This window comes from Fusarium flagelliforme (genome assembly GCF_020744385.1).
Source record: "Fusarium flagelliforme strain FIESC 12 MPI-CAGE-AA-0113 chromosome Unknown B0J16scaffold_7, whole genome shotgun sequence".
NCBI lineage: Eukaryota > Fungi > Ascomycota > Sordariomycetes > Hypocreales > Nectriaceae > Fusarium > Fusarium flagelliforme.
The window spans coordinates 1,231,129-1,253,344 of record NW_025763509.1 but is presented as its reverse complement, the minus strand read 5'-3'; the positions used below and the strand labels follow the sequence as shown (position 1 = coordinate 1,253,344).

Below are 22,216 nucleotides of genomic sequence, written 5' to 3'. Positions count from 1 at the left end.
CCGCAGCGCGACAACCCTGTAGCTTACATGGAGAGGATATCGTTACACGGAAGATTACAAAGGCTTTTGCTGACGACCGAACACCGAGAAAGTAATGGATGAGTCTGATGGATCTCATAAGGGTGGTGTCGAATGGATTGAGTATATGAGAGGATGAAAGCCCGGCTGTAAATGAGAATAGCATCAATCTGATATTCAGTTCCAAGACCAATAAACTCATTCCCAATAACGACAAGGTCACTTTCATCAAACAATAAGACATCCTAGAATTATACAGCATCAAGAGATTTTTGGTAATAATGCGACACTCAAAGAAGATGCAGATGGCTGAGAGCGATGGTAATTCACCCCAGGCTACTCGTTTTAGCGCCCAACCCACTAACACAACCCCTAGAAGCCCACCACTACGCACCCAGCAAAAAGTCACAAAACTCGAGAAAAAACAATGCTTCATCCGGCAAGCAGCTCCAGCAACTCTATAGACTTTATCAAGATGCGATGGACATTTACAACCAATCCGCTTTTGCAAAGACAATCGAAGATATGCTCCGAACCAAGAACCGACCACGCATCACCAGAATTGTTTCACTGGGTCTAGGGAGCTTGCTTGACGCTAAGGATCAGCAGCGTCGCATCAAGCAGCTGGTGATGCTCATGGCCATCGCGTCACATCTTGCATTGCCGTTAAGCGATAAAAGCGTTCTTCAAATTTACGCGCAAGATCCGACGTTTACAGCAGCTGACGATACTTTTCTACAAAGTCTTGGCATCGTGGTGCTAAAAACACCGTCAATCGCTGACCTTGGCGAAGCGGGACGAATGATGGATGAAGAAACCCTCGTCTACAGCCCCTTCCTCACCCTCGAAACCTACAAACTCCTACTATCATCCTCACAATCCTCTGCAGTCCCAGTCAATGTATCAATATTATTCAGCGATGACTTCAACTCCCTCCGACTAAAATGGGACAAGCGAACCTCGGAGCGCAAAGACGTTGAGGGATTGATCCAAGGGACGCGAGCGGGCAATTATCGCCGACGCGCCGTCAGTGGGGAAGGCTTCTGGACACAGGAAGATCGACCTTTTCCTCTGGCATTGTACCTCAGACAATCGATACCGCAGGATGTTCCCACTGTGGTCAAAACAGGAGCATTCTCACAATTTGAGCAGCAATCGATTCCGATATATGCGTAATATTAGGACGATGCACACCCACAGCAAGGGAGATCTCCCTTGCTTGAGGAGGAATGATCTGGGCGGGCTAGGAACGCAGGGGTGGGTACATGTCGATTTAGCCTTATCTAAGAGTTTTATTAGCGATGTCTCATAGCAATAAAAGTCAGCGTCGTTGCTTTTTTCCAGCTCATCGGTACCTCGTTTCAGTGACAAGAGAACTGTGCGCAATGAAGTTTGCATTGTTCGAGTATGAAGCTCAACATGCGCAATAACGAGAGCAGATTGCGATCGAATTAATAGCGAGCCTGGAATCTGCGATGGACAGATGTCGCTCAGCGTAGGCTGCGATGCGATCTGATGAGGGAGCCAGTTCGATAAGCTGAATTCGCGCCGGTCGGTAACAAACACCCAGCCTGGCAAAAACATCAAGACCAGTCATGCATCCATTATTGGCAAAAATATCTGTATCGTAATATGTGTTTGAACATTCTTGGGACGGGCGATGTGTGATTTAATACTCTTCCCGACTTGGAGAATTGTGACAAAGTCTCGTGGTCATGTTCAACAACCTTTTGACGATGCGTTTGTCTCAGTGGGCCGAATACTTTTGTAACCTCTGCCAAGGTACACAGAGAGCCATTCAATCGATTTTGATGCTTGGGGAGATGCTGTAGACTGAAGATCCAGCTAAATATGGCGTGTTCTTGGAAACGCAAATTGAAGCGCCACGATGTTGGGCCCCGAGTTTTAGGTGGTGTCTAGCTGAGCGCTAGCGATATCGTTCCAGGGGTAATAGGGAGCTATTGGCATTAGCGCCTACTCAACTAAGGAGCAAAAAGGAAGAAACAAGTCGATCGCGTTCGAGGGCGCATTTATTCTGTGGCCCTTTTAACGCCATTTGAGGTGGCGGCGATTAGCATGTGGAATGCCTGTTGGCATTTTTCTACCCCTGAGCGCCCGAGAGACAATAAGAGACAAACTACTTGGCAAGCCATTTGCTTCTTCCCTCAACAGTCGTTCAACCACTGACCTTCACGGAAGATGCAGTAACAAAAGCAACCAATCGATAAATGCATTCTTGCCAAGACACCCTGCGCAAGGGAGACTCAAAATTCCAGTGGCTTCAATCCCTTTTTCATGCACTTTTTAGGGGTTCAGTCCCTTGATATATGACCTGAACTACTTGGGGTTTTCCAGCTCTCTCTCGGTTCGCTCATCCATTCTTTTGAACACTCATTTTAGGCAAGTGACTCGAAGTTTAGTTGGTCAATTGAGATCAACTACTGGGTCATTCTGGCATCATGTCGAACACTCGAGAAACTGGTAGCTGGTGGAGTCAGATGTTTAACAACACTGGGTACCAAGAGCTACCCACGACAACAGTGAAGGACAAGGCGGAAACAACCTCTCAGTATACGCCGAGAAGATGTCTTCGCCTGTCGACTCGGGGAATGTTCCTTGTACTCGCGGCTATTCTTCTTGTTCCTACATTCTTGGCTCTTGCGGCGCTTGAGGTATGAATATCGTGAGTGGTGAAATGACCAAACTGACAAACAATTGCAGGGCCGACAATACCTCTCCGATGGAACGGGCGACGTGTTTGAGGTGGCTGAGGGCCAGGTGGCTGTGCCGAAAGCTACTCCTGGAGTCGTTCCTGGTCTTGTCAAGGGTTCATCACCAGCTGCTGATGTTGTCCCTGATATCCCTGATTCTCTCGATGTCCTTGATGAATCCGAAGTTCCTGCCGATCCGGAAGCCCCTGCTATCCCTACCAGCCCGGAGGATCCCGATGCTGCGACTGTCCTGGATGCTGAGACTGCTCCGGATTCCGTGGATGCCCTCGATGCCCCAGAAGCTCCTGAGGTTCCCGTCGCCATTCCCGTCATGTCCAAGCCTCCTAAGATGCCGCAACAAGTTTCCAATCGTCGTCTGATTATTCTCCTCCCCGCAAACGCCCCAGGTGTTAATCTTTGCAAGGCCATGGTTACGGCTATAGCCCTCGGATATCCCACACCCATCATCCTCAACTGGGGTAAGAGCGGTTCCCATCTCGCCAAGATTGCCGGTGTTCTCGATTACCTCGACTGGAGCGTGCGTCTCAAGTCGAGCCACAAGGATCATTTGAACGCAGACGATCTTATCATGGTAGCTGATAGTTCCGATTCCTGGTTCCAGCTTCCTCCCAGTGTTCTCATTCAGCGCTACCACGATCTAAATGCCGAGGCCGACGAGCGTCTGCAGAAGCAATGGACTGGCTCCGGCCCATGCCCCATGAAACAGACCATCATGGTATCCACCCAGAAGAGGTGCTGGCCTAGCCCTCCGTCTGGATCTGAGCTTCACTGCACTGAGCTTCCAGAGAGTCCTCTTCGTGAGGACCTTTACGGACCTGAAACAGATGCTGACCCGGAGATGCGCATGGTCGATGTCCGTCCCAAGTACATCAACAGTGGAGCCTTCATCGGACCTGTTGGCGACATGCGACGATACTTCCGACGCGCTCAGGATCGTTACACGGACAAAAAGGCCATCCAAGGAAACCACTTTTACAGTGACCAAGGTTTCTTCGGTGAGATCTGGGGAGAGCAAGAGGTTTGGCGCACGTGGATGCGAGAAATCGGTGACAATATTGACGGTAACCTGAATGCCTCTGCTATGGTTCGTGACCAGTTCGAGTACCATGTCGGCCTAGATTACTACCAAACCATCTCCATCCCTACTGTGTTTGAGGAAGATGATGGCGACATCGTCTCGCTCAACAACCAAACTATGATCGCTGCGCGATCCGCAGAGCTTGAAATCGAGCCTGTTCGTCTCACTCAGGTTCCTCCCGAGATTGCCAACGCCACCAACCCCATTGGTCGCGTTGTAAGTGCGGAACAGCGACGCAGCCTTGACTGGGGTGACATGAACGTCTACGCCGACTTCTTCACCACTGCCATCCCCGTCAACATCCATCACAATGCGCACATCAACAACCTCAAGGGCCGTCGCATCTGGTGGTGGCCCCGCATGTGGTTCTTCCCCTATCTGCGCGATCTTGTTACGGCGCAGCTCAAGCAGCGCCGACAGCAACCTCTCCACAGAATACAGACTCCCGAGGACGGCAAGATCGTTTACTGGGGTCTTGAGAAGTACAAGGAGATCAGGCGGTTTATGGATCTCCGGAGGGAGCTGGTGACTTCGGACTTTGATGGCATTTGCATGTCGAAATGGGCCAAGAAGGAGAAGCAAAACTGGTGGGATGTGGTGTTTATGGATGATAGAGGAGCATGGGAACTATGAGCGTTGTATTCTAGATTGTTATTTGGGTCTGTTATGATGGGTAATAAGCAATATGCATGACAAATACTGACATTTTTTAATGAGAAAATGCTCATTGGACGGCTGTGTTGTTTCTGTCTTGAACCTCTGTGTATTTCTACGGTAGAGGTCTGTCAAGGTTACTTCGCAGATCTTTTGTAAGCGATACTGTATCCGACATGTACTTTTAGGCCTTGCATATGGAGGCACTCCGCTTTTGGGATCGTTTGTATTGATTGTGTATATCACGGTCCAGGCCAGAAAGAAGCAAGCAAGTCATTTTGTGCCTCAAGCCGAACCTTACACCAAGGTAGGGCAAACATGAAGCACCATGACTCCGATATATCATGTGCAAATCGGAGTCATGCTGCTTCAAATGTGCAACTTTGTTAAAAGCTGAATTGTCATTATCTTGAGCGTCTCCGTCATTCACTCGCTACTATGACTTGAGAGATGCGAATTCAAAGTCTCGAATTTTGATTGTGCTTCTGTGGTATTGAAAGGCTGTTTCAAATGCCAAACTCCTTGTTGCTATCCCATGCATGTACTGTCCCAACTATCGTTCTAAATAATTAACAACCCCCATTCTTGCAAATTGGTTTCCTCCATGCTGTTTCCCATTAATCCTCCATGCTATTAAGTCATGAGCCCAAACGCCAGCTTGAAGATGGCCAAGTCAAAAAAGCTTAAAATGCTCTTTACACATCAACAGGGCTGTCTTGTCCAGGGTTCGCCTCCTCGTAGTGCATCATCTTCACGAGGCGGAAGTAACCAGCAGCAAGGGCAGCACCAAGGAAAGGACCAACCCAGTAGATCCAGTGGTAGCCAGGGAACTCTCTGGAGCCAACCGCGCAGCCAAAGGATCGAACAGGATTGGCAGATCCGCCAGTCACGAAGACACCTATTACATAATGTTGTTAGTCTACTTGAGACGATGGCGAAAATGACAATGCTTACCTGGAATAAGGGCGACGAAAAGAGCCAGACCAATACCGACAGGTGCCAGGAAGGTATCACGAGACTTCTCAGCGGCCAGCATCAAGACTACAAATACCAACTGTGCTGCGAAGAACATCTCGAGGAAAACACCTTGGGCGATGGAAGTGTTGGGCCCGAGCGTAGTGTTTGCAAGAGAGGCGTTTCCAGGAAACATGGCGTTGACAAGACCACCTGCACACATGGATGCAGTGATCTGAGCTGGGAAAAGGAACAGTGCACGTATCCATGGGAGTTGACCAGATAGGCAGAGTCCAAAAGTGACCTGGTCCACGGTTAGATAACCCAAGTGATGGATTGAAAGTAGAACGACTTACTGCAGGGTTGAACAGTCCACCACTAATTCGGTAAAAAGCCCAGACGTTCACTAGGAGCGAAAAGCCATATGCCATGGCGACATACATGACAGTGTTGTTGGCCAATGACCCATTGGGCCCTGAGATGGGCTCTTGGAGGACAGCAACGACATTGCCTGCATAAGCAAAGTACAAGAACAGAAATGTGCCCACAAATTCTCCAGATGCCGCTACCAAGTGAGTGCCGAACTCGCTTAGGTGCTTTCGTGGTTTTTGCTTTTCATGAACGTAGAGTTTATTGTGTCTGTTGTGTCCGTGGTGGCCGTTCACGTGACCGTCGTAACCATGAATGTCTGCCATGTTGAGGGAACGGAAGGGGGACTTGATTGAAGAGGGAAATATAAGTCAAAAGCAAAATAAAAGCGGATTGAGTCGAGGTAAGTATGTAAACTTGAAGAGATAGAGAGGAATGTTTAATGGTTGATTGAGTAATTGGAGTCGTCTAATGAGGCTTTAATAATTGCAATCATCTCCCTTGAACAAAGGGCTCATCTTTTTCCCTCTGTGCACTTTTGCAGTGGCTGCAGGTATGACGCGCACACAAGCTGGCCTCTGTGAGACTGCAACGCGGCAAAAACGTCAGAATTGTCAATAAAGAATGGGGACGCCCGTTGAGGCTAGCCAGTTATAATCTCATCTTACGACAAATTCCACAGCTTGACATGAGTCCCCCTCTCCGCTTGGCAGCTGTCTGCGTCTCAAACCATTGAATTAGAGTGAATATCAGCAGCGGCTCATTGGATCAGCGTCGCACTAGCCCGGACTTGACGTCCGGAAATGAAGATCACGAGTCCCAATGAGGAAAAGTGGTTGCCCAGCTCGAGTCGTACTAAACCGTTTGGATCAGACTATCGGTCGATCACTGCTGAGGGAGTAAGCATGGCATCATATGCAACGGGCCGCCTCTGTAGATTGTGGAATTCTCTACAGACTATAAAGGTCTTGCACAGACAGTTATCACACCGATCAGCGTTTGCAATGACCTCTTGGCACTGCATCTCCAGCAGATCAATTTGATGTTTCTCGGTTGTTGGTAGAGCTGACATGTCTGTGCCCTACAGCTGGGCAAGGAAAGTGGCTATCATGCTGACCTCTATGACCTCAGCCGGAGCACATTTCTGCACCTAATGGAGATCATTTCGAGCTGACTCTACTAGCAGCGACCTAGCACCGCATATCAATCGGCACAGCAGGGGCAATCACGATTGATGTTCCACTACACTCTGTTGTCTTTGTCGGTCAAGGTGCAATCCTAAGCAAATGCCAAGAGAGCAATGGCTGACCACATTACCGCGCCAAGGACGGTGTCACAATACCAACAGCACAAGGTGGATAACAGAAGAATTGGCTTTCAAGGCTTAGGGCGTCAAAATAAAGTGATCTAAGTCCTGGTCTAAGCCAACATAAGATGACTAAATTGTTTCGTGTCTTATGCCTACAACGGTCAATTCTTCTGACACCCTGACGGGTACCACTTCGCTCGTATTGATCTTACTCCACAACCCGAATGATAGAGAGATCTTTCGAGAACCAAAACTCAAGAACGCCCTGACAAGGATTGCAGGTCCAGCCTAGCAACTCGTGCTCATGTTCGTCATCATTACCAGCTTCGACATAAGACATGGGCAAACGTGGACTTCCCTGAGGGCCGCCCATTTGACAGATCCGCGACGGCTTCCAATATTTCACCATGCGATCTACACCGAGTCGGCAGTTCCCTAGCGCCCTCTGGGCCCCATCGTTATATTCCAACAGAAACCCGTTACATTTACCTCCATCATCTTCCAGGACGTTCATGCAGCTGACGTTATCCAAAGGCGCCGAGTAACAATGGACGTGGGGAATGAATGATGGGCTAGCGGACCAAGGGTCGGGAAATGGAGGGGATATTTCGCGCTTCTGCTCTTCTCGGGGGTATGTTCCAAATATCGTTGCTGGACCAACATCGGCAGCACTATATATGAGCAATTCGGGGCTTGATTGGCTGAGAACGATATCTTTGTGCGCCCCCGAATGAAACGTGCCGATGGAGATGTCGCCAGCCAATCTCGTTCGAATCTAACACCGTTAGCAGTGCTTCGAGGGAATGGCCAATAGTTGCAAACTTACCAGGAACCAGGGTTTCTGTAATGTAGATATTTGTCCATTTGAAGTGACTTTCAGCCTGATAACTATGGAGCAGATCTCCTCACCTCTGGGCATCGGCAGGTATGCCCAGCCAACATCAAGCTGCCGTCTTCCGGAAAGGCGTTCGAAGGTCGAAGTTGCATACGGTCTTGCCGAAGTATGTGCATGCACGGCATAAAGCTTACTAAAAGCGAAGAAGAAAGTGAGGCCCGACACACCACGCAAGTCGACGGTCTTGAGCTGTAACGATGATGACACACGACCGTGGATTTCGCAGTCTTCAAGGGAAGGGGGGCTAGGGGTATCCCAGATCTGGAAACCTCGTGTATTCTTTGGACGCTGGAGTCTTAAGACGTTGAACTACCTCGAGTTAGACCAACAACATCCGAGTGGTAAGATGCACAACCTTTGATGTAACTGTAACATCCTGAAACTCATCTTCATGTAGCACGACGAACGCCTGCTTGTCCGAACGACGTGGCTGATATGGCGGTCTCTCTTGGAGTTTGTCAATCTTGCAAATACCTCGACTATCGAGGGTAAGTAGTGCATAAGGTGGGCATTCTTTGGAGAGTTCAACGGGAGAATTTCCCCTTGTCCATGCCAGAACTTCGCGCAAAGGCACATCAGTGATTGGCGGGCTTATGTCTGGTTGTAGGTTAGATATCTCCCTAGCCAGGTTCAGAGCTGCGATACAATGCCAGAATTTTGCACTGTTGCTATATCTGTGAATGGAGTGGACGAGCTCTGCTGGTAGCTCACTCAACATGGGGATGCCATAGATCTCAGCCTTCTCACGAACAAGGTCTACCGCAAGTGTGGGTTGGCGATCAAGACGAAGAACTGGAGCGCCTTTCCAAGTGTTCGATTGACCTACTGTCGTCCATAGCCGATCAAGAGCTCGGTCAATCTTACAGTTCTTTTGGAAGATCGCAAGACAGAGAGTGTGTAAGCCTACAACCTCGGAGCCAGCTTTGCATCGGAAGCAGTTAGCCGACCAGCAGAGAACTTTCCCGCCAATGGTGATTTCGGGGACGTCTCCTTCTGAAAACTTCACGAGCGTTGTTCTGTCTAAACAGCATGCGATTTCAGGGTTTAGATCACTTCCCAACACTAAGCATATTAGCAAGTGTAGATATTCATAACGAATGGCGATACGCCAAGCGCAACTTACAGGGTACGATGTCATCGGCGTCCTCTATAGTCTGGGCACAAATACCACACTGGGTAGGGAGGCGGTGATGCTTCAGAGCTCCCATTATGTCGAGACCCGTAGCGATTTATCTACAAAGTATTTTGAGAGGGGAAGCTATTGCTGACTGCATCGTAACCTCGGTTCGGATCATTGAAGAACCGTGCATGCAGATGTCAGCAATGTCACCGTTTTAGGCAACTGAACGGGGAAATAACACCATCCTGGCCGGGGGGTATAAATTGGTATTTGATATGCATATGAAGTTAAGATAGATGATGTATCGTGGGCAGCGTTCTACATTGCTTAACTACATATAGAACTTGGACTGGGCAAAAACAACAACACGCCTTCGACCAACGATAACTATCGCAATCGTCGGGCGATGAAAACGAAAAATACAATAAAATTTACAAATTACGACCTACGACTTGCAAGTTTACATTACATTACAATTACAGATTACATGACAAGTTCACGTTATGGCATGTCACATCACCGACACAACACATCACGGCGGAGTCACAAGTTCGGCTGTCACGTTAACCGTGACAGTGGAGTTACGGCACATCACAGTGGACTTACAACTTAACCGTCACGTTATCTGTCACGGTGGATGGCAAGTGGCTGTACAGTCAAGTCATGGGAAACCTTATTCTCGCGTCTTTGTCTTTTTTTTTTTTTCTGTTTTGGCAAATTCGAATATAGGAGACTCGTGACTTACCTGCAGGGCGACGGTGCGGTGGCGCTTACCACTACACCGCGCCCTAGTCAGTAGGTATTAGTGTTAAACTTATATATATATCTTCCCTCTGGTTCTGTGTTGAAAAGAGTTTGTGTTCTGTGGGATTTGTTAAAGTTTATTGTGATGTTATGTCGTGTGATTCGCCTCCATCGAGGTGAGTTTTGGCTGGGTTGGATCCTCAGGCCTCTTCATCCTCTGGGCTCCAAAGAGCAGACGATAAGATAAAGCCATACGATTTGCTGGTACCTTAGATGGAAACCTGGTACAGCCCGCAGGGGCTTATTCTCCCTACTTCCGCTATTCCGCACGTATATTCCACTGTATCGAGACCTTCCTAGCGACCTCCATCTCGCCCAGTAGTAAGTTGATACATAGGAGGTAAATTACTGGCTATAGTGAAGTTGAACTATTTCCGTTGTGAGAATACACCCCTGTGGGCTGTATCGGACCCTTTAATTCGGCATTGGGGTAATTCTTTAGCCGCGATCCTCTCACCGAAACCTTGACCGAGTACACGTGTCACTCGTCCAAAAGTCCAATCAACTTCACCGGCAGCCATTTCATTCTTCTTTCCATCGGTGTTATTTCAACTCTAGATTGTTGATTGGCAACCTGTAAGCCAGTAAAGCCCTGCCATGCCATCTTCTTGCGAATCACGCCATAGTCTGTCCACTGTGATTTGCTTCAACTCCCAGCTATAGTATCAAAAGCAAAGACGATATCGATATCGCTGCTTCCTCTTTGGCGAACCTTGGAAATACTTACTCAGCATGAATAATTGTCATGCTTTGTGGTTCTTTGGACGATCTCTATCTTGCAGACAATATGCACCAACCCATGGTAAGAGATTCCAGACTCATACAGTGACATTCCATACGCTACTGCACGGTAATAAAACAGCTAGTTGGCTAATTATGTCCGGAATACTACCTTATCGTCTCGCCATAGAAGCGACATCTCCAGAATCAGGTAGACTCTCATCCACAAATCCGAAACGCTCATACAAGGCCGCCCCCGACTTGCTAGCATCCACATACGCTGCAACCCTATTCTCATCCGCCATATCGCAGCCCCATTTCATAAGCATTGACCCGGCTCCGCGGCGTTGATAGTCCGGGTGTGTTACCAGCGTGTCGAGGTCTGACCGCAAGTCAGCCTCAATCTGAGTTTTTGGTTGGTTATTGCATGGCCACTCACAGTAATGTTTCTGGTCGCCCATGACTCGCAACCTCTCGTTTTCCTCCTTGGCGATAAACTCGTCGCAGATTTGGCTTGGCTGGTCTTCGGTCCACGGTGGGTATCGACGCCCCCGCCCCTCTGGCATCTCAGTATCCCACTTGGCGAAAGCGGCTATTCGAGGTCGTCCCCGGGGGTCTTGGGTTTGAGGGTCGATCACTTTTATATAGTGTTGAAACGGCTTGTGAAGGAGGTCATGCTTGTTAGCCTCGGTCCACCAATTGCGGACGGCCGGTGTATCAGGCCATATGCGTCGTATGCCCTCATCAGTAAATGCTGCAAACCACACTTCGGTGAGCGTGGAAATGTCATCCAGAACGACTTTCTCGACGCGGAGAGATTTCGAGTCCGGGCTTGTCTGAGATGTCATGTTAAGCGAAGTTGCAGGTTGACGTGAGAAGGATTGACCGAATCCTTCGGCTGCGAGATTTTGATCGACGTCGCATTACAAAGGATTCGGTGTCAGCTTCCATTGGCTGGACAGATAAGGAGATCTTTGTCATCATATTCCTTCCATCTGAATGGCCAAGGCTTCACGCTGCATTTCTTTTTGAATTATATGAAGCATGAACTGGTTGAGTAATTTAACTTATTTGTTCCTATCCATTATTGTTGTTGTTCGTGTATCCTAACATAACATGCATATAATTATTAATTTGTAACATCCGCATACTGACAAAGTCCGTCACATAGAAGCCACGAGCCCCCTGAGGTTGTTAAGCGGCTCAATATACGAGTCGGCGGGGTTCACATGCCGCAATGTGTCTTGCAGTAACTCCTCCAAGTCCACCATCGAGTCAATCATGTAAGCCTGCGATGTATGTCTCTGGGCGTAAAGTGCCAGCGCGTACAAGTAGCCATTAACCATCAACGTGCTCGAAAGGTTCTTCCCTGACAATAAGTCATTGAGAGGAAGCCACAGCTTGTAGTCGCGCAGCAGCCTGACACGCTCAAACTGCTTATCGGGAGGGGTCATTGGGCTAAGCTTTGCCAAATCTTGAGCCAGGGAGATAAGCGACCGTAGTTTTTTGCAGCTGTCGTCCTCAGGCTCTTGCTCTTTCAGATAAGTCTTGAACTTGTGCATCTCGACAATGAGGTCCTGTAAGACCATGGACGTATCGTATTCGGAGTTGGGAGTTGCACAGCGGTCGGAAGCTGGACGCCAAGCTTTAGCAAGCATAAGGTAGAATCCTGATGTGTGTCCCAGTCGGTGACAGGTTTCCAGTATCTAAAGTCCGGTTAGATGGAATTTCGTTTATTCCCGAAGTAGCACTTACAGCCGTTATTCCTTCCGATATTTGACTTCGGCTCGACCTAGGATTATTTGTTAGCGCTTCGCTAATGCATATCATCGAGAGATTTGCATATACATATCCTCGCAGAGCCATAACAGCGCCATAGAAGCAACAAGTGCCCCGTCCGCATGCTCAGGGCTAAAGTTGGCTAGGCATTCTCGGAGATCCTGTATCGCAAGCATCTGGTATTGGTATTCTTTTCGTCGGGCGTGTTGGCAGTGTGTAACCGATGCGACTTGGTATGCGGAGAGAGCGAGGACCCCATTCATGGCTAATCGAGATGTGGCAATGATTCGAAAGAAGCTACAAGTCAAAGTTAGCGACAGGTATAGATAGTATTATTCCAACGCACCTCGGCAAGTAGGAGGATATAATTGTAAGCTTGCTAAGTCCCATTGCCGTAAGTCTGTGTTGGTTACTTGCAGCCTGGTAGACAAAGCACAGATCATCTTCAGAGTAGATGGTTGGTTGCAGGGTTATTCTGATGCGCGCGTCCGGTATTGGCATGGATCCTGTTCTTCTCCACTGCCTCACCTCTGCCCTAGCCTTTGCCGACCAGGGTCGACGAGATTTCGTTGTCGAGGAAGGCTGCACTTTGCTACCGGTTGGTGATGTTTGTAGTAGTGTTTCTTCTTGCGATGGGACGTCGTGGAATGCACATTTGACCTTGTGCTTGGTGCAGTTTTGACTGTGATCAAGACATTAGCTGATGGCCTTTGGCACGTAGGGAAGGAAGAAGCAACTTACCATTGGGGATAGTTTTCATCGCAACGGATGTGACGGCGCTTGCTGGACCAGAAAAATGATTAGCATCATGGTCGACTAGTATCGACAATATCCAGTCCAACACACCACGTCAAACAGCCCGTGCGTGACTTTGTATGGCTATTTATACTGTCAGTCACTTGTTAGAGTGAAGTCAAATTTAGCTTTCTCACCTTCTTCTATTGCCGTTCCTAGTGTGGTTGTGGTTGCTCATCGTTGGCGGCTTGTACGACATGTGTATGATATGATCAAGGAAAAGGGTAAGTTAGTGGCCAGGGAACGAGCGTCTTCGTATATCGACCGACGAGAGCTAATCAGCGGGGGTAGTCAGCCGGCTGGGAACAGGACGGTTTTATGCATCTTTTAAGTACCCTTGCGCTTAGACTTTGGATGTCCGATCAGATTCGGCCTAGTATAGGCTGCACCCTATGCTATGCTATGACTCGAGACTCTCCTGAGTCTAGGCCTGGACGCCACTTGAGACATGCAAAATGAGCGGTTCCTGACGTAAAGAGGATCGTGAAAAATTACTGTACAAGGTACTAGGAAGTAGGTAGATCTTTGCAGGCCCGGCCGAGAACACGTCTTGGCCGCACAAGCTTCGGCTGTCATTCCTCGAACTGCCTAGAAGGCTTGGCGAGGATGTGGTCGTAAACAGGGGCCTATCAGGGAAACTGGGGAACCAGTTGAGACTATGAACCTGGTGTATAGTCTCGCCGTTAACGGTACATGAGTAGATCCAATGCTACGTTGAGCAGGTACCAAGAGAAGCGTCTTGTAGGGTTAGTCCAGAGTAGGAAATTATCAAGACTAGCAATGGTACTCTACCCGGACGACGGACCCCGGGTGGGGTCAGGTGACACTGGCAGGGAGCGTTGCTACGTAGCAATAAAAAATGAGAAGTGCAGGAAGGAATGGGAAAGAGGATTAACTCGGATCCATCATTGGAATGATTCATCCAGTTGGGGGGAAAACTGTACAGTACAGATATGTGTGTGGTATTGGGTGCAATATCGACAGTGGTGACAGGTGCGGGTAAGACTTCCGGGGACTACCCCAAGAGTTGTTCTTTGCTGTATAAGGGAAAGCTCATGCATCTTGTCTCACAGCATGGACGCGATCAGACGAAACCAACAAAATGTGGCGTTTATAATAGAATGGAGATGCTATAATTAAATTAATCAGATGGTAGATTGATAGGCTGATGCCTTGCATGATGTGTGCCTGGTGTCCGTCCTTGTGCAGTGTGCCCTGTAGAGCCTGTAGTAGACCCTGTAGATGAGCCCTGTACTGGCAGTTGGAGGCCTGTAATTCTAAACCCAGGATATCTTCAGATGAAAAGAATGGAAGAAAAGAAAAAGGTCGCGTAATCATATTCTCCACTTCTGGACTAGCTTGCGACGTGGGTTGAAACGCTTTGACGTCTTACGGACCGACAAGAAAGCCGTTGTTGATTAAATCCACCAATGTTGTTTCGGAGACGTGAGATGATTGCTGACTCAGATAGCCAGACACGTCTCCGCCAAGCTTGATTGGTCTTCGTTTCTGAAAGAACAGCCAGCCATCAACTTCTCTCCACAGTCTTTTCTCGTACCGCATGCACCTATTGCCCTATTGCAGAGTAGAACAACAGCCCATACATTACAAGCTCCACTGGGGTCTGCATTACAGTACAGCACAGTACAGTATATTGTATCTTGTACATTTTATCGTATCGCATCGCATCGCATCGTATCGTATCGTATCGTATCTACAGCCACTGGCTATACACGCTCCTCTCTCGTTCCCTGTTGGTTCCAGCAAGCCAAGCAATCCCCCCAAGCGAAATCATGGTCTTCCCTGGCGCCCTCAGCCGGGGCTGCGACCGCTGCAGAAAACGAAAGATCAAGGTGGTTCTTTCTTTTATTTTTTTAATTTAGTTTTTCCTTCCATCTCCATTTATTTATCACATGCCAGTCGTTCGTTTCAGTCCCCATCGTGTGCTAACTCGTTTGTCCCTGTCAGTGCGATGGTCGACGTCCAGGATGCAAACGCTGTGAGCTATACAAAGCTCCATGCCCTGGCTATGATCGCCCACTAGCGTTCCGATTTCATGGAGAGCCAGGCCATAGTCTTGTTCGCGGTGAGCCCAATGCCGCGCGCAAATCTGTCCAGGCCCTCGTCTTCAGCAAGGGGTCGAGGTCATATAGCCCAGGGTTCGCAAGACAACCCCAGCCGTCATTCGAGGATGAGTCTCTGGCCTTCTTCATCTCAGAGTATTGCATCTACCCGGCGCCCGGTGTCTTCAGAGGCCACCTGGACTTCCTCGAAGGCTTGTACCGGAATTCAAGCCGCCACTCATGCATACGCCCCGCCACTCTGGCCGTGGCTTACATGGTGCTCTCCCGTCATTACAAGTCTTCAACACTCTATGTCACAGCAAGGAGTCACTATGGGGCTGCCCTACGTACTGTAAATAGAGACCTGTCTGCATCTAAGCGGCCCCTGAAAGATGAGACCTTGGCATCCCTTATGCTCATGGGCATGATTGAGGTACCGTAAGCCCCTGCGCCTCAAATGATCTGCACGCGCTGACGAGACTTTCCAGGATATCGAGTGCCAAGGGCAAACAACAAAGGCCGTGCACATGGCAGGCATTTCCAAGTTATTCGAGGTTGTAGGTCATCGAGTGCTCACAAACGTCGATGAATCGTCACTTCATGGATGGATCTTTACACAAATGGTTAGTGCATCTTAATTCAGCTGTTTTATAGCATGGGTCCTAAAACACAGACAAAGCAAATCCCCTCGCTTCTGGCCAAAGACGATATGGAATGCCTCGCCATTCCCGATGCGCACCTGGATACGAAGAGACATGGCGTTCGCTTGGCCCTGGTCGTCACGCGCATTGGACACTTCTATCGAGCTGCCAGGCAAATCACAGTTGCAGACTCGCCATTGACGGAGGCTGAGAAGCAAACCCAGCTCGTGTCGAGCATCAAACAAGCCTTGGCAATCGCTAAGGAGCTGGCCATGATCGAAAAGGATGCAATACCGACCAAGCTAAGGCCGCGGGAGACGGCGGACAAACGGCCGGCGACCCCGACGAATCAGAATCTCATCAGCTTCGATTCACGATGGACGGCATGTACGTGGTGTCTGTTTACCTTGTTCTTGGTCCTCTTCTTCGAGAGGCTATACAAGTGCTCGGACGCTCTGTTACAGCTGAAATCGATAGATGACGGCGCGATGCAATTGGCCCGGACCGCCGGCGCCATCTCCGAGGGGCAGATCAAGGCTATGATTCACAAGGTTTGCAGTTGCATGCCTTATTTGATGGGAGAGGTCGATAAACAGGGGCGGCCTCTCTCGGTACCGGAACGGCAAAGCGTTATCATGTACCACCTCGTCTGGCCACTCTCTGTTATCATCGTTAGCCCTCACAGCAGCCCTGAACAAGTGGAGGATTGCAAGATGCGGCTTATCTCGGTTCGGGATTTGTACGGCATTAGACTCGCTTATTTTGCCCCAGGTTTGGCCAGGGACTTGATGGTCTAGTGATAGTGCGGTAGTATAGACGTTGAGAATAGTGTATACATGGCTGGATAATTGATATCCGGGTCAGACGGACCAGGTTGCCTAGTTGCTCGATGTAACCTTGCTCGGGATTCCCATGTGGTTATAGCTGAAGTCTCTCCTTACATAATTACCTGTTGGAGAAAGGCAACCGTTTACCTTTGATACATGATCCTTGGCGTTCAAGACCTTGGCACCATCACGTCCGCTTACTACTAATGCGTAAGCAGCTAGATAAGGCAAAGTACTTGATCCCGGAACCCAGATAAATTGCTGTCGCCCGTAGGGCCGGTATGTTAGACTAAGTTTTAAGTGTCGGTGTACCTGTCAACGTCTGAAGTTCCGCAGTTTCCGGTGGCAGATCCCCCACAGCGGAACCAGGACAGAATCCAGAAAGCTACTCCGGCCCAATCAACACATGATTATATTTTCGTGCCCCCCAGTAAATTCTCCAGCAATTTGAAACAACGGAGAAGAGAATTATTCTGATATATCATAAAAATGGTAAAAAGTTAAATGACATTCAAGCGTACAACTCCGTTCTGAATAGCAAGAAAGTCCGACGTCCGTAGGATCAATGTCCGCCACGCTCCTTTTGGGACCTGGTTTGCGAGATCAGCGCTGGGAATTGCCTTTGACAGGATCCACCTGACAAGCGGACGCTTAATCTACCTTGCGTGAACCACATAATTGCTTCGTGCTATGAAACTCGGAGTCCCAAAAAGCAATATGACTTGCAGAAGCGAAAAGATATTCAGCAAGACACGACAAGTGCCGCGCGAATGCCGAAACCATCTCCCTTTGTTTCAGCTTCAGCATACATACGATCTTGCCCACAAACAGGAATGCTTGCGAAATGCCTTCATTCCACATCACGTCGTTGCCTTTTACCTCAACTCTACTTGGCTGCATGGATATAGGGTAGGATGATCGGCAATCAGACAAGTGTCAGTGTCAGAGGCCATGAGGTCTAGAACTGAGTCAGACTGGGCGGGACAGGGCTGATGTCCGAGTCTGGTTAGACTGTCCTCTGGACCTGGACCTGTCAGCTCCAACCTTTTCTCCACTCACTCAACGCGGCGGATCCCATACCGCGTGAGCGTATCCGTAACGAAACTTCCTTCTCCTCTACCACCTATAACGGCTTACCTAACTTTTCTTGGTTAGCTATGCGAACCTCCCTACGAAGATCTTGCAACGCATGTGCCAAAGCAAAACATAGTTGCGACCTCGGAACACCGAAATGCTCGCGATGTATCAAAAGAAAGGTCACGTGTGTTTACGCAAATGAGCCTTTGTCCTCAACATCATCGGCGTCTTCAGCCGCGTCGGTGACGCCGGATACGTCGGGTCGAAGCAAGTTGATAGACAAAGCTGAGGTGAAGAGGCCTACGTCCAAGAGCTATGATTCCAATGCGCCTCATGAAAGTTCAATGGCGCTATCTACGCCGGTGAATGCGTCTTTTGATCCCTTTGACTCATACCCTACAACAAGGCTCCCCAGAGTCCACGTCCAGCGGTTGATACAGCACTGTAGAGTCACGAATTTCAGACCAAGCCAGTATAGATATCTAATGTCTTCATAGTCCTCTCGAATATATCCTTTCAATACTATCCTCTTGACCTCAACATGGCCTCCAACCCGTTCATTGTTTCATGGTGGCCACTAGCTTTGGCAGATCCGGCCCTGTTTCATGTGTCGATACAGACAGCGTCTCTAGATGAAGAACGACGAGCTCAAAGAGGGTTTCCAATATCGGAACTTCTCATGGCTGACTCTGTTTCCTTGATACGGAAGAAGATTGGGAGTACATCGCTAGCTATTCGAGATGAAACTTTGAATTCTGTTGTTACCTTGGCTGCTATTGAGGTGAGTGATTTTCAATCAAGCTACTACTATCAATCGCCAACTTCAAATGCAGCATGGTAAAGGCAATATCGATGCTAGCAGAGCACACATAGACGGCGCCAAACGTATCGTTGGGATCCGTGGTGGGCTTGACCAAGTCAAGCAAGCCAGCCCGTTGACTGCCAGAATGATAGCTTGGTAGGTCACGCTGTCCATTGCGATGAGTAGACACATTGGGCTGATTGTTCTCCAGGGTATCGTTACTGGTCACTGGCCTTCCTCAGTATGTCACACAGGATGATAATGGCTTCGGGGATGGAGTCAGCCCTACGCTACAATGGCTGTTATCGTCATCCTTCCTAGAGACGCCAGACCCGGTCGTGCAGGCTCTTCACCTTGAACCTGCTATTGCGGACGTTTTTACTCGTTTACGCGGCATTTTCCACCAGCCCGGCGCTTCAGTCTTACTGGGCACTGAGCTTCACGACCTTACATGCTTCGTGGTCCATAAGCTCTTGCTCATACCACCATACACGGACTCGCCACATTCCGAATGCCTACGATGCGCCATGGTACTTTATATGCTTATCATTCACGGCACAACGTACTACACGCATACTGAGCTTGCGAACAACATCATCCAGCAACTCAAGGGGCATCTCCAGTCATTAGCCGGAAGGGTCGGAAATGTCCTTTTCGACTCCTTGCAGATATGGGTCCTTTCCGTGGCCATTGTCTCAGCAACAGACCCAACAGAACTTCAATGGCTGAACCTGGCCGCCAAGATTGCTGCTAATGCCATGGGCTTGCAGACTTGGGATGATGTCGTCATCCATCTGAAGAATATTTTATGGCTAGAGAGCGAGAGGGCTGAGGTATTTCGACTTCAGTGGGATGGGATTTTGACGTGAGCGCACAATAATATCACTCAATTCTCGAATTGACACACAAATTCCCTATTTGTTCGTCTGTTATTCCCAACCTCGCTTCAAAAATGTACGACACGTCCTTGAGTTTTCTCTCGCGTGCGCGTATTCGGATTCATGGTTTCAAATCGGAGACTAAACCCGATTCAGACTAGTCTCCGAACCGTTGAAGATGCCAAGCGATCCTGCAGACAGAGGAGCAAAAGGCTTAACAGGCTGATCCTGGGGACCTGCCAATTGCAGCAAATCACCTGAGATCACGCAACGGGATGGGTCAGTCCTTACTGATAAGGTCTTGGCTTGACGAGACCAGAAGCAACCGTGTCGGAGACAAGAGAGTTGTCCGTGTTGTCAAGACGAGATAACACATCTCTGATTTGATGAGTCTATCACGGGTCAAATCGCGGCGTATGGAGAATTGAGAGCCATCTGATTCGATATATCACCAGTCATTTTCTCCACATTACAGATCGGAGTCTAGTCCTCAAAGGGAAATCTCGAATACATCAGATATCAGCCCATAGCAATTGAAGGCCAAAATGAAGGAAGCACATTGGCCTGACTTTCCCAATAGTTCAGAGCAGTAAGGCCGTTGCTTATTTCAGTCGTAGTTTGCATGTTTCGTATTCTTGTTGGAAGAGCCGAGCGGTTCCGGATGTTAAGCCAGTCCTTCACCAAGGGGCTTGTCCAGACGATAGTTAAAAGCGCTGCTTTCCTCCATGGTTTCGATATTATCGCATTCTCCCATTCCTTAGAAATCCAATCATGGCATCAATAGTCGAGCCCAGTGTTGGACCGGTGGCCAACAATGCATCCTTCTCGACCCACGCAAACGACCTCACCAAGGAGAGTGGCCTCTTGTCTACTTGGCTCGAAGGATGTAGCAACACTCAGATCGCCCTCACTATCCTCGCCATCCTGATAGCCTACGATCAATTCATGTATCTCTGGAGAAAAGGTCCCATCGCAGGTCCAGCATTCAAGATCCCTTTCATGGGACCATTTGTTCAAGCTCTCTACCCCAAGTTCGACGCCTACCTCGCCCAATGGGCCAGTGGTCCTCTCAGTTGCGTATCAGTCTTCCATAAGTAGAGCCACACCTTATCCAGAGTCCCGAACTATACTCACCGCACCATCCTAGGTTCGTCGTCCTCGCTTCCGATCGTGATATCGCACACAAGGTCTTCAAGTCTCCCACCTTTGCCAAACCATGCATCGTCCCCATGGCCGAAACCCTCCTTCGACCAAGTGCCTGGGTCTTCCTTCAGGGCAAGGCACATACCGAATACCGCCGAGGACTCAACGGTCTATTCACCAATCAAGCAATCAGCACTTACCTACCTGTCCAGGAGACAGTGTACGACGACTACTTCGATCGATTCGTCGCGGCGAGCCAAGACAACAAGGGAAAGCCTATGGCCTTCATGCGTCTCTTTAGGGAGATCAATTGCGCGCTCTCCTGTAGAACATTCTTCGGTGACTACATCTCCCAAGATGCTGTCGAGAAGATCGCTGAAGACTTTTACCAAGTTACTGCTGCACTCGAGCTTGTCAACGTTCCCTTATCTGTATACATCCCTTTCACCAAATGCTGGCGAGGCAAGCGTACTGCAGACGCTGTTTTGGCAGAGTTCGCCTCGTGTGCTGCTGCTTGCAAGGCAAACATGGCCGCTGGTGCTGAGCCCAAATGCATCGTCGACCAATGGGTGCTCCACATGATGGAGTCTAAGAAATACAATGACCGTATCGCTGCTGGGCAAACGGATATCGAGAAACCCAAGAATCTCATTCGCGAATTCACAAACGAGGAGATTGGTCAGACCATGTTCACGTTCTTGTTTGCGTCACAGGATGCCTCCAGCAGTGCGACGACTTGGCTGTTTCAGGTTCTGGCTCAACGACCCGATGTACTTGACCGTCTTCGAGATGAGAACCTAGCTGTTCGCGGTGGCAACAAGAAGAAGCCGTTCGAGCTCTCAATGCTTGAGTCACTTCCTTACACCAACGCAGTCATCAAAGAGCTTCTCCGATACCGACCCCCTGTTATCTTTGTTCCTTACGAAGCTACCAAGACATTCCCCGTCACGCCCAACTACACCATCTCCAAGGGCTCTATGATCGTGCCCTCATGCTATCCTGCCCTCCATGATCCGAAAGTGTACCCAAACCCTGAGACCTTCGACCCAGAGCGATGGATCACGGGTGATGCTGAATCGAAGACCAAGAACTGGCTTGTTTTTGGGGCTGGTCCTCATGATTGTTTGGCTCGCAAGTATGTTCCACTGACTATGGCTGCTATGATTGGAAAGGCGTCGCTGGAGCTCGATTGGGTACATCATGCGACTAGCCAGTCCGAGGAGATCAGAGTGTTTGCTACATTGTTTCCTGAGGTATGTTCATCCGCAGAAGTGTTTTGATTTGAGGAGTTATTGTGATGTGCTGACAAGTTTCACTGCTAGGATGAATGTCAGCTGGTATTCACGAAGCGAGAGTAAGCGTTTGTGGTGGTCACATCTAGTCGATTCAATCCGTCTAGCCAGAGTATAGGCTAGGTGGATGACAGAAGAAATGTAATCTAAGGCCTGGCCTACTAAACAAAGCAGCTTAAGTTGTAGCCCAGACTAGCATATGGTGACTAAATTATTTTATCTCTTATGCTTTCGACGGCCAATTCTTCTTACACCGTGATGATAGG

The 22,216-nt window shown here is 49.0% G+C and overlaps 10 protein-coding genes across 10 annotated transcripts; 6 read left to right on the top strand and 4 right to left on the bottom strand.

Annotated features, from left to right (window-relative positions):
• Positions 1-9: 9 nt before the first annotated feature.
• B0J16DRAFT_348834 (uncharacterized protein) lies at positions 10-1,349 on the top strand. The gene is made up of 2 exons (XM_046128799.1): positions 10-339; positions 395-1,349. The coding sequence occupies exons 1-2, from the start codon at positions 300-302 to the stop codon at positions 1,192-1,194; spliced, it is 840 nt and encodes a 279-aa protein (XP_045978924.1). The 5' UTR covers positions 10-299; the 3' UTR covers positions 1,195-1,349.
• Positions 1,350-2,208: 859 nt separating this feature from the next.
• On the top strand, positions 2,209-4,470 carry B0J16DRAFT_183221 (uncharacterized protein). The gene is made up of 2 exons (XM_046122665.1): positions 2,209-2,690; positions 2,740-4,470. Exons 1-2 carry the CDS (start codon positions 2,478-2,480, stop codon positions 4,459-4,461), a joined length of 1,935 nt encoding a protein of 644 aa, XP_045978923.1. The 5' UTR covers positions 2,209-2,477; the 3' UTR covers positions 4,462-4,470.
• A 646-nt stretch (positions 4,471-5,116) lies between these two features.
• B0J16DRAFT_183215 (aquaporin-like protein) lies at positions 5,117-6,462 on the bottom strand. The gene is made up of 3 exons (XM_046122664.1): positions 5,793-6,462; positions 5,437-5,740; positions 5,117-5,380 (listed from the first exon to the last, which is right to left on the bottom strand). The coding sequence occupies exons 1-3, from the start codon at positions 6,129-6,131 to the stop codon at positions 5,178-5,180; spliced, it is 846 nt and encodes a 281-aa protein (XP_045978922.1). The 5' UTR covers positions 6,132-6,462; the 3' UTR covers positions 5,117-5,177.
• A 795-nt stretch (positions 6,463-7,257) lies between these two features.
• B0J16DRAFT_183202 (uncharacterized protein) lies at positions 7,258-9,376 on the bottom strand. Its single transcript, XM_046122663.1, has 4 exons — positions 9,133-9,376; positions 8,365-9,071; positions 7,941-8,318; positions 7,258-7,889 (listed from the first exon to the last, which is right to left on the bottom strand). Exons 1-4 carry the CDS (start codon positions 9,215-9,217, stop codon positions 7,323-7,325), a joined length of 1,737 nt encoding a protein of 578 aa, XP_045978921.1. The 5' UTR covers positions 9,218-9,376; the 3' UTR covers positions 7,258-7,322.
• Positions 9,377-10,826: 1,450 nt separating this feature from the next.
• Positions 10,827-11,501, bottom strand: B0J16DRAFT_388401 (acyl-CoA N-acyltransferase; the record flags this gene model as incomplete). Its single annotated transcript, XM_046131741.1, has 2 exons — positions 10,827-11,035; positions 11,093-11,501. The coding sequence occupies 2 exons, from the start codon at positions 11,499-11,501 to the stop codon at positions 10,827-10,829; spliced, it is 618 nt and encodes a 205-aa protein (XP_045978920.1).
• Positions 11,502-11,658: 157 nt separating this feature from the next.
• On the bottom strand, positions 11,659-13,673 carry B0J16DRAFT_183149 (uncharacterized protein). The gene is made up of 7 exons (XM_046122662.1): positions 13,365-13,673; positions 13,279-13,311; positions 13,174-13,215; positions 12,779-13,114; positions 12,502-12,729; positions 12,409-12,445; positions 11,659-12,359 (listed from the first exon to the last, which is right to left on the bottom strand). Exons 1-7 carry the CDS (start codon positions 13,424-13,426, stop codon positions 11,817-11,819), a joined length of 1,281 nt encoding a protein of 426 aa, XP_045978919.1. The 5' UTR covers positions 13,427-13,673; the 3' UTR covers positions 11,659-11,816.
• A 1,177-nt stretch (positions 13,674-14,850) lies between these two features.
• Positions 14,851-16,838, top strand: B0J16DRAFT_348815 (uncharacterized protein). The gene is made up of 4 exons (XM_046128798.1): positions 14,851-15,080; positions 15,196-15,723; positions 15,779-15,913; positions 15,970-16,838. Exons 1-4 carry the CDS (start codon positions 15,021-15,023, stop codon positions 16,726-16,728), a joined length of 1,482 nt encoding a protein of 493 aa, XP_045978918.1. The 5' UTR covers positions 14,851-15,020; the 3' UTR covers positions 16,729-16,838.
• Positions 16,839-17,851: 1,013 nt separating this feature from the next.
• Positions 17,852-18,470, top strand: B0J16DRAFT_183115 (uncharacterized protein). Its single transcript, XM_046122661.1, has one exon. The coding sequence runs from the start codon at positions 17,916-17,918 to the stop codon at positions 18,330-18,332; it is 417 nt and encodes a 138-aa protein (XP_045978917.1). The 5' UTR covers positions 17,852-17,915; the 3' UTR covers positions 18,333-18,470.
• Positions 18,377-19,506, top strand: B0J16DRAFT_324033 (uncharacterized protein; the record flags this gene model as incomplete). Its single annotated transcript, XM_046125807.1, has 3 exons — positions 18,377-18,616; positions 18,669-18,793; positions 18,849-19,506. The coding sequence occupies 3 exons, from the start codon at positions 18,377-18,379 to the stop codon at positions 19,504-19,506; spliced, it is 1,023 nt and encodes a 340-aa protein (XP_045978916.1).
• Positions 19,507-19,896: 390 nt separating this feature from the next.
• On the top strand, positions 19,897-22,158 carry B0J16DRAFT_183113 (cytochrome P450). Its single transcript, XM_046122660.1, has 3 exons — positions 19,897-20,609; positions 20,663-21,911; positions 21,981-22,158. The coding sequence occupies exons 1-3, from the start codon at positions 20,287-20,289 to the stop codon at positions 22,014-22,016; spliced, it is 1,608 nt and encodes a 535-aa protein (XP_045978915.1). The 5' UTR covers positions 19,897-20,286; the 3' UTR covers positions 22,017-22,158.
• Positions 22,159-22,216: the final 58 nt, after the last annotated feature.

Excerpts from the sequence above, each read along its gene's own strand:
- B0J16DRAFT_183115 (XM_046122661.1), top strand. The coding sequence starts at position 17,916 with ATGCGAACCTCCCTACGAAGATCTTGCAACGCATGTGCCAAAGCAAAA.
- B0J16DRAFT_348834 (XM_046128799.1), top strand. The coding sequence starts at position 300 with ATGCGACACTCAAAGAAGATGCAGATGGCTGAGAGCGATG. Across the intron at positions 340-394 it reads GCAGATGGCTGAGAGCGATG|AAGCCCACCACTACGCACCC; the intron begins GTAATTCACCCC and ends CACAACCCCTAG.
- B0J16DRAFT_183202 (XM_046122663.1), bottom strand. The coding sequence starts at position 9,217 with ATGGGAGCTCTGAAGCATCACCGCCTCCCTACCCAGTGTGGTATTTGT. Across the intron at positions 9,072-9,132 it reads CGCCGATGACATCGTACCCT|TGTTGGGAAGTGATCTAAAC; the intron begins GTAAGTTGCGCT and ends TAATATGCTTAG. Across the intron at positions 7,890-7,940 it reads TACAGAAACCCTGGTTCCTG|ATTCGAACGAGATTGGCTGG; the intron begins GTAAGTTTGCAA and ends TAACGGTGTTAG.
- B0J16DRAFT_183215 (XM_046122664.1), bottom strand. The coding sequence starts at position 6,131 with ATGGCAGACATTCATGGTTACGACGGTCACGTGAACGGCCACCACGGA. Across the intron at positions 5,741-5,792 it reads GTGGACTGTTCAACCCTGCA|GTCACTTTTGGACTCTGCCT; the intron begins GTAAGTCGTTCT and ends ACCGTGGACCAG. Across the intron at positions 5,381-5,436 it reads TTTCGTCGCCCTTATTCCAG|GTGTCTTCGTGACTGGCGGA; the intron begins GTAAGCATTGTC and ends ATTATGTAATAG.
- B0J16DRAFT_183221 (XM_046122665.1), top strand. The coding sequence starts at position 2,478 with ATGTCGAACACTCGAGAAACTGGTAGCTGGTGGAGTCAGATGTTTAAC. Across the intron at positions 2,691-2,739 it reads TGGCTCTTGCGGCGCTTGAG|GGCCGACAATACCTCTCCGA; the intron begins GTATGAATATCG and ends AAACAATTGCAG.
- B0J16DRAFT_348815 (XM_046128798.1), top strand. The coding sequence starts at position 15,021 with ATGGTCTTCCCTGGCGCCCTCAGCCGGGGCTGCGACCGCTGCAGAAAA. Across the intron at positions 15,081-15,195 it reads GCAGAAAACGAAAGATCAAG|TGCGATGGTCGACGTCCAGG; the intron begins GTGGTTCTTTCT and ends TGTCCCTGTCAG. Across the intron at positions 15,914-15,969 it reads GATGGATCTTTACACAAATG|CAAATCCCCTCGCTTCTGGC; the intron begins GTTAGTGCATCT and ends ACACAGACAAAG.
- B0J16DRAFT_183149 (XM_046122662.1), bottom strand. The coding sequence starts at position 13,426 with ATGTCGTACAAGCCGCCAACGATGAGCAACCACAACCACACTAGGAAC. Across the intron at positions 13,312-13,364 it reads AGGAACGGCAATAGAAGAAG|CCATACAAAGTCACGCACGG; the intron begins GTGAGAAAGCTA and ends CAGTATAAATAG. Across the intron at positions 13,115-13,173 it reads GATGAAAACTATCCCCAATG|TCAAAACTGCACCAAGCACA; the intron begins GTAAGTTGCTTC and ends TCTTGATCACAG.
- B0J16DRAFT_183113 (XM_046122660.1), top strand. The coding sequence starts at position 20,287 with ATGGCATCAATAGTCGAGCCCAGTGTTGGACCGGTGGCCAACAATGCA. Across the intron at positions 20,610-20,662 it reads TGCGTATCAGTCTTCCATAA|GTTCGTCGTCCTCGCTTCCG; the intron begins GTAGAGCCACAC and ends GCACCATCCTAG. Across the intron at positions 21,912-21,980 it reads TTGCTACATTGTTTCCTGAG|GATGAATGTCAGCTGGTATT; the intron begins GTATGTTCATCC and ends TTTCACTGCTAG.